Here is a 7,672-nt window from a genome sequence, read left to right on the forward strand (position 1 = left end):
GCACTGACAGGCTGCACTCAGGTCTCCCCGCAGCCTCGTCTGCTCCAGGCTGAACCCCCCCAGCTCTCTCCCCTCTCCTCCCATCAGAGAGTTCTACCCGCAGGTCACTGCTGGGGCTCCTCTGGCCCCGCTCCAACACTAGGGACCAGTAAGAAAGGGACAGACACCAAAGCTTAGTGAGTTTATTTTATGGGGACTTATCTGGGGACAAGAGCAACTACTGTCGCAGAAGGTCAATGCAAAAATCTCATCCCAGGCTTGGAGCACCTGCTAGCACAGAAACAGCCCCCACCCCCAGAGACAGAGCTCATACCACCTCATTGCGTGATGGCATCGTCTCCACGTCACCAAAGACGCTACCACTGCGAAGGGTAACACTGTGCTTTAATGTTTGAGACAATGGACTTCTACGTGGTACAAGAGCGGGCTGTAGGTACCATACATACATACACAGCGGGTGTAGTTAAAGCTCGTGTATTTGAACAATACTGATGTCCCCAAAAAAATGCACCAAGTCTCACCACAACAAAAAACATGAACAAAATCCAAGGCCACAAGTAGAGAGGGGGATGCTGTAAGGGCTACAGGTCACATGGAAGTGAAACACGGCAGTGGTGCAACCTGACCTTTATCCTGAACAGAGATAAGTGGTTCAAACAACCTCCTCGTTACCTCAGGAGTAAGACAGCGATTTACAGAGACTGCTTCCAAACCAAAGCAAAGAGAAACAAATGTCCTCGTGTGTACCCCTTCGGTCCTCGAATTCTCCTTCTCCCAGTTGCTGAGCTAAAAACAGAATGAGTTTTACTCTGAACTTCAGGCAAGGAAGATTTAAGGCTTTTCAGCTGCAGATTTGAAGCAGCCACTGAACCAAAAAGTGGCAGGACCTGCTCTCCATCACCTCCAGACCCCCGAGGGCAGTGAGTTCGTGTATGTTACCAACACACGGCTCGTTTACGCTAGCAGACAAACGCTTGTAGAGCGCCTAACTCTACCGAACCCCAGACTGAGGACGCTACAAAAGACTGTTCCAATAACGCTGTGAAAGTCACCCAGGTAAAATTAGTGTAATTAAACGCAGGAGTCTGTTGTTCTTGACAGTTCTGTGGGCCCAGTGGAAATTGTCATTTGGTTTCCAACAGGGGTTGAGGCAAGAGACAGGAATGTTGGGAAGATGGAGCTTGCCAGAGCAGGAACTGCCTTCTCGGTCAGCGCAGCAAACATCTTGGATCCCTCTTCGGCAAAGCCGCTACGGGCGTGGGAACCTGCGCCGCGGGCATCTGGCACCGCACTGACATTCTGCTTTGGAAGCTCTGCCTCTGCACCGAGTTTGCGGAGGGTGGTTTTCATTTGCGCCTCATGTTTTCCCAATTAAGAGTTACAAAACAGCCAATAAAATTGTAACAAAGCGTAAGAAGTTCAGCCAAGTCCAGCTGCCTGAAGCTTCGTGTACCAATACTGCCACATACAGCAGTTGCCACATCCACAGAAAAATGTGGTTTCATTCACTTTGATGGCCCTGGAAATGCTTCTTTTGATTGTTCTTACGAAATCATTGTCATTTCAGGTTGCTTTGCCCTGGCATGACCTGCCGTCGTCGGGCAGGAGAGGCACAACATGCTGCGCTCAGGACCTCAGTGCTTTGATCTAACATTTGAGATGAAAATCCCGACATGCTTGAAGAGAAATCTTTGTTTCCGTGTTATGAGACTCGCTTTAGCTTCTCAGTCTAACCCATGGAAATCCACAAAGAGAAGCTCAAGATATAAATATCTTTAAAAACCACTTTGGGGATCTTCACACTCTGCAGACAGACTCTGGGGTTTAACTCCTGGCTTGAGAAGAGTAAGAAACTGACAGTTGAAGTGGTTGGACATTCTGAGGCACAGAGGAAAAGGTGCATAAAACCCTTTATACGGAGCAAAGACTGTGCCTCGAATAATTCAGAAGTTAATTCCCTGCATGTTAAGAGGCCAGGAAAATGCAGTTTAAATCACTCAAACAAACAAAAACCCACACACGCACAAAGAAAGGAGGGTGGGTGTGAGCGAGAATATAAACCACCACCAGAGGTACCGCCTCCAGGAGGTGTAACATACATATCCAACACCGAAACAGCCACTGCAGGGCTTGGAACAGTCAGAGGTAATTCAGGACCATCCTCTTCAGCAGAGGGATGGGATTTGCAACAGGAATGGTCCTGGAAGGAGCCACAGGATTTCAGTGGTTCCTGTGCTGCTCTGTATTTAACCAACAACACTATTTCATAAATACCCAGCTCACTCCCAAGCCCCACTCTTCTCCTAACAGGATAGTCTGCATTGTGGATGCAAAAAGCATTTCCAAAGCCCTGTTTGTAGCTTGTAATTGTGGCATCAGCATCACTGGAAACCCAGGAGGAGCCTGCCTGCCTCATCGTTACATTTGTCATCTGCCATCAGGAGTCTTTTACTGCACAAAGACTAGGACAACGACTCACGACGATTTAGTTGAAAAGTGAGATGGAGGAACAAGTAAGAACAGACAGCGACACTGGACGGGGCCACCTCCAGAGTGCCTTTAGAGAAGAACAGTTTCAGCTCCTGATGAGTGTCAAGAATTCCTCACGGGTCTTTGGATCTTCCCGGAATACCCCCAACATTGTGCTGGTTACTGTTTTACTGTTCATTTTCTGTACCCCACGCATCACCATACACATATGCCTAGAAGAAACAAGAGGGGAGTCAATAAATCAGGCAGAGCCCGAAGAAACAAGTAATCCCCCAGAGACGTGTTTCTTACACGCTCATATGAAACTCTGGGGAAGTGACAAAACCCCCCATCTCCAGAATGGAGATCTGTACCTCAGCTGTGCTCTTCGGACAAGAAAGGTCAAATTCCCAGCCCAGGAGAGGGTCATTTACTCCGTTTTCAATACTTTATAATGCTAAAAATTGTTTGATCTGGAGAAAAGGTGGCTCAGGGGAGACCTTCTCACTCTGTACAACTGCCTGGCAGGAGGCTGGAGTGCGGTGGGGGTCAGTTTGTCCTCCCAAGGAGCAAGCTTCAAGATGAGAGGAAACAGCCTCAAGTTGCTCCAGGGGAGGTTGAGGTTGTCCCTGAGGAGCCATTTCTGTCCCGTTGGGGTTGTGCAGGCGTGTCGCAGGCTGCCCAGGGCAGTGGTGGAGTCCCCATCCCTGTGGAGGGGTTTCCCAGCCGCGGTTGCTGAGGAACATGGTTTGGTGGTGACTTGGTCCTGATGGGTTAATGGACCCAATATGCTTAAAGGGCTCTTCCAACCTAAACGATTGTATGATTCCCTCCTCTGATCCTAGGAAAATCCCACCATCCTGAACAGGGAGATGTGCCTGTTGCTAGTCCCAGGCTTTGCTGTACTGCAAGTTGAAGGTGCACGGGGCAGAGCAGGACCCAGTGCAACGGGGACAGCTGACCATACCACCAGTGCCACATCTGGCAGTGGGTCAGGTAGGTCCCCACTTCAAACACCTCCAACCCACCAGACCACTCCTCTGATCGGGCAAAGCTCCCTCCTGCCCACACTCTGCCCCACGGCGGGATCTCAGGCAGCCCACACCCCACCACGGAACAGCAGGGTAACTTACGTAGCTTCGATGACCACTCCGACCCCAGCGGGCTGTAAGGCTTCCGTGATGGCTATTGCGATCTGTTTGGTAAGGCGCTCCTGGACTGGAAGAACAACCAGGAGATCAGCGGCAGCCCCCTCTGACCAGCGCCATCGGACCACCGCTACCTGGACAGCAACGCTGCGCCCTCCCGTCCCAGCGTGCCTGCTCTCCACCACCACAAGGAAATTTTGCCAGTACCAACTCCTACGCTTTGTATCGCAGAACAGGCTTTTATTTGGGTGTTTACACTGATAGTCATTTTGGGTTACACCTTTGCATTACCAGGATTTGTTCTAACAGCTCTAACGTTTCCCCTCGCACAGTTCGATTTTCCTGCCTCTGTTTTCTTTCTGGTTTTGTGTCTGTTCACTGGCTTTACTGCTGCACATCCCTTACACACAATTTCTCTTCTTAAGGAAATAGAGATTAAAAACGGGCAAATTAAGAGAGCTATTGTCCTGCAAAGCTTCACACCCTGCGGCGTTAGCGCCCTCTACTCACTGCTCTGACTCGGAACAGTCACGAAGTTCTGTCACCAAGATCTGGGCAAATTTAACTGCGGGCTGAAAGCAGGCTGAGCCCAGCCGGAGATCTCAGACGCTGCAGCTTTCCCCCACTTCTCTTCCAGAGGAGAGCTCTTGATGGCATCTCTCAGGCTATCTGCAGGAGAGTTCCTCTCCAGATAAACCCAACTGGTTTGGCTACTCCTGGCAGCTGTATCTTGTAACGCGTTTGTCCTCTGAATCAGTTCCTGCCTACGTGTATTTGCACACGTAGGCAGATTTCACCCTCCACTGGGAAGCTGAGGAAGATGACAGATGAGAAACCCCAGCTCAAGAACACGGCGTTTCTCTTCACACTAAAGCCTGCACAGCCATCGTCCACCCACAGCCAGCAGAACCCTGAGCTGGCCAGCGAAGGAGCACCCACGGCAAGGCCAAAACCCCGTCTGTTTACCTTGCAATCTTCTGCTGTATATTTCCACGATCCTAAAGGAGAAAGGACAATGTTTTCGTTATTCCCATCTGCCCATCGTCACTGTCTAACTTGACACTGTCAAACAAGAGCGCTGGAGAGATCCGCGTCCTTCCTGGAAACCCACGCAGCGTCACGCCGCTGCTCAGCCCCTGGCTGGCAGTGCCAGAGCCCTTGAACCGGGGTCAGGCGGTGGCTTCAGCCTAAGCCCAGCTCAGCTCAGATACTGGGATGCCCAGAAGGCTACTGGAGTTAAGCAAGAGATGGTTCGGATTCTTGCATTAAACCACAAATTTCACTGAGAACAATGTGACAGGAGCGGTTTTTCTTTAAAGCAGATAGTCTCCACCGAGCACATCACACCATCCTCCACATTTCAATGCAGGGGTCGCCTCAGTGCTCCCCTCGAAATAATTTCAAATTTAAGCCATTTGTGGGGCAATGCCTGCGCTAGTACCATCGTTTATTGCCCCAGTACCGCAATCCTCACATTTTAAAAAGTCTGAACTGCTCTGTACTCAGCGGGTTATTCACGCCAACCGCAAATGCTTAATTACACGAGAAATGGCCACGTAAAGAAGATGCTATAAAAAGCTTCAATATCCATCTGGTCAGACCAGAGAAAAACCAGACACCGGCTGACAGCCTGAGGCATCGGCGACAAGAAACATCTCTGACAATGAGACTCACTGCTGTTTGGGAGAGAGAACTATGTGCAGAAGCTCCCCTCCAGAGGTGAAGCGGTTGTGTTATAGCTGTTCTAAACCAAGCAACGTAATATTTAAATACAGGGATAGGAAACACGCTGGTGCTCAGATGTTCTTACGCTGGTCTTGCATGAAGAAGCCCTGCAAGGATATTTATGTAAAAACAGTTGTTGGCATCAGCGTTTCCAAGCCTGAGCTTCAAATCCAACGAAAGGTGTTTGTTTACTGGATACAGGTCATCCACACGGAGAGAAACTCGCCACATTAGATTAATCCTATTAGAAAAGATTAGGCCTGCAGTCCCAGCAGCCTCACAAATCTCTGTCGGAACACTGGCTGCATTATGTAGGGCAGGAAAGGGAAGCTCTGCCTGGCCCAATCTCTTCCTGGGAAGCCCTCGAAGGTGGTGTTACACAAGAATCTAAGCTTTTGGTTACTGCAGCTCGTGGGGGTTTTAGCTGAACCTGAAAAAAGGCATGATTTAACCTTTCAGTCACGGCGCAGGAAGCCGTGCACATACTCATGCCTGTTTTTACACTGAGAATAAATGGTAGGAAGATGGTACACTTCTAGCACCACGTTGCCACTCGTATGAAAAATCACTGAAGACAGTTTTGAGCTCCTTTCTCCATCTGCAGTTCAAAACAAGGGACCAGGGCAAGCACAAATCAACAGATGAGTATTTCAAATGTGATCCCGAATCCTGCATCCAAGCCCTGCAGAAGTGGAAGGAAGCAAGTGCTAAAGAGTCTCTTCAGGATGTTCACCTCCAGAACTCCAACTGAAGCCAAAATCCCCACACCACCTGAAAAGATCCAGCCACAGAAGACAAACTCTTTTGCCCAGCAACTGCAGTGCCGTGAGCTCAGAACCTCATCCTGCCGTTTCAGCAGTTGGATACGGCCACAGAAACCACATAGGAAAAAAAAAAATCTAAATGTTGACCTGCCTCTTTCAGCCTTTTTGAAGTCCCTTCCTGCGAGCACTGCTAGAAGACACGAAGACGGCCTCCCTGCGATGTGAGGTTATGTTAACAAAGACGTGACCTCCAAGGGCCCTTTGGCTTCCCAACCGAACTGCCTGCGCGCCAGTGGAGCACAGGAGAGCTGACTGACTTGAGAGCGTTTTAGTGTCATAGCCCAGACCCTTCTTACCTGCTAACACCACCCAGCAGGCATCCAGATTTACAAGGTTAATTCGCATTAGTGTGATTGGAACTACAGCGAGATTAACAGACGTGTCAGGAACATCTAAGCAAAACCTGCGTGGACTTCCTGAGCTACAGCCAGTCCTTCAGACTTGTGTCTCAGGAGACCCTTCCACGCTGGTCCCCGATAACCTGCTCATTGAAAGGATCCACCGCTCCCTTCCTCACCTGCGCTCAGAAGCGTCACTTTTATAACAGGACTCAGAGCAACAGCCAATCCAAGGGCACTCGCTGAGGAAAAAGCTATTTTACATAATAAATGGATTGCTCAAGTCTATCATAATTACTTTGTTTCTCAGGCTGAACCCTGAGTATAAAATCTACCCCACGGCGCTCTCAGCAGGAGAGACAGAAAGAAAAGCCAATTTCGTCTGAAGGGTCGGCGAACGGATTAAAGCTTTAGATTCATTTTCTCCCCGTAGAACACGTTCATTTACAGTTTGGAAGATTCGGATTTTTGTCTTTTACTGGTCAATCCCCACACAAGCAGTAAACCGTCAGAGATCCCCCCTGGTTTTTGTGGCCTGCCTTAGAACATGACCACGTCCTCCGCTGGTCACTCTTCTGCGCTCGGTGCTGACGCCAGTGTCTGGAGGAAAAGCGTTACGGCTCTGCAACACCTGAGTGGTGTGAATCACCACAGAGCTCTCACTTATCTGTCCTCTCCACAGAAAACAAAGTGGGCTGAACTTTAGAGGGGATCCAGATTAGAAAGATTAGCACAGTTAGCACAGCCTGGAATCCCTCTTACAAATTAGCATCACTTTCTTTACGTGAACGCTCACCTGGCGAGCTTGCTGAGGCCCAGCACTTGCTTGTTCGGAAGATAGCCAATGTGTACCTAGACAGAGGAGAACACACCATTAACAGAGGCAACCCCCCGCTGCCAAATCCTCGTGAAACTCATGCACGGAGAGTGAGATGCGCATTTGCCCCAGAATTAGCTCTGGAACAGTCCAGCAGTCTCAGCATGTGGGAAGAACGTGCCACCACGTGGGAGGAACGTGCCACCATGCAAGCCTGAGACATCGTGGAGCTAACGGAGCCTGTGAGTGCCTGGGGAGGTCAGTGTTCTGGTGAAGAGGCGGCAATTTTCCAAGGGGGAGAAAAAAAAACCCACAACTCTTCCCAAGTCAAGGCTTATGTTCCAAGTCTCA

General features: G+C 49.7%; 1 protein-coding gene across 1 annotated transcript in view; it reads right to left on the reverse strand.

The window, feature by feature from the left end:
* Nucleotides 1-2,432: 2,432 nt before the first annotated feature.
* GCH1 (GTP cyclohydrolase 1) overlaps nucleotides 2,433-7,672 on the reverse strand; it is a 19,425-nt gene continuing 14,185 nt past the window's right edge. Inside the window, exons 3-6 of the mRNA XM_010142034.1 lie at nucleotides 7,301-7,356; nucleotides 4,584-4,615; nucleotides 3,603-3,687; nucleotides 2,433-2,702 (exon numbers count right to left, since the gene is read on the reverse strand). Of these exons, the coding sequence (XP_010140336.1) occupies nucleotides 2,576-2,702; nucleotides 3,603-3,687; nucleotides 4,584-4,615; nucleotides 7,301-7,356 (300 nt within the window). The 3' untranslated portion in view covers nucleotides 2,433-2,575. The remainder of the gene's footprint in view (nucleotides 2,703-3,602; nucleotides 3,688-4,583; nucleotides 4,616-7,300; nucleotides 7,357-7,672) is intronic.

This window comes from Buceros rhinoceros, unplaced genomic scaffold (assembly GCF_000710305.1).
Source record: "Buceros rhinoceros silvestris isolate BGI_N320 unplaced genomic scaffold, ASM71030v1 scaffold18838, whole genome shotgun sequence".
NCBI lineage: Eukaryota > Metazoa > Chordata > Aves > Bucerotiformes > Bucerotidae > Buceros > Buceros rhinoceros.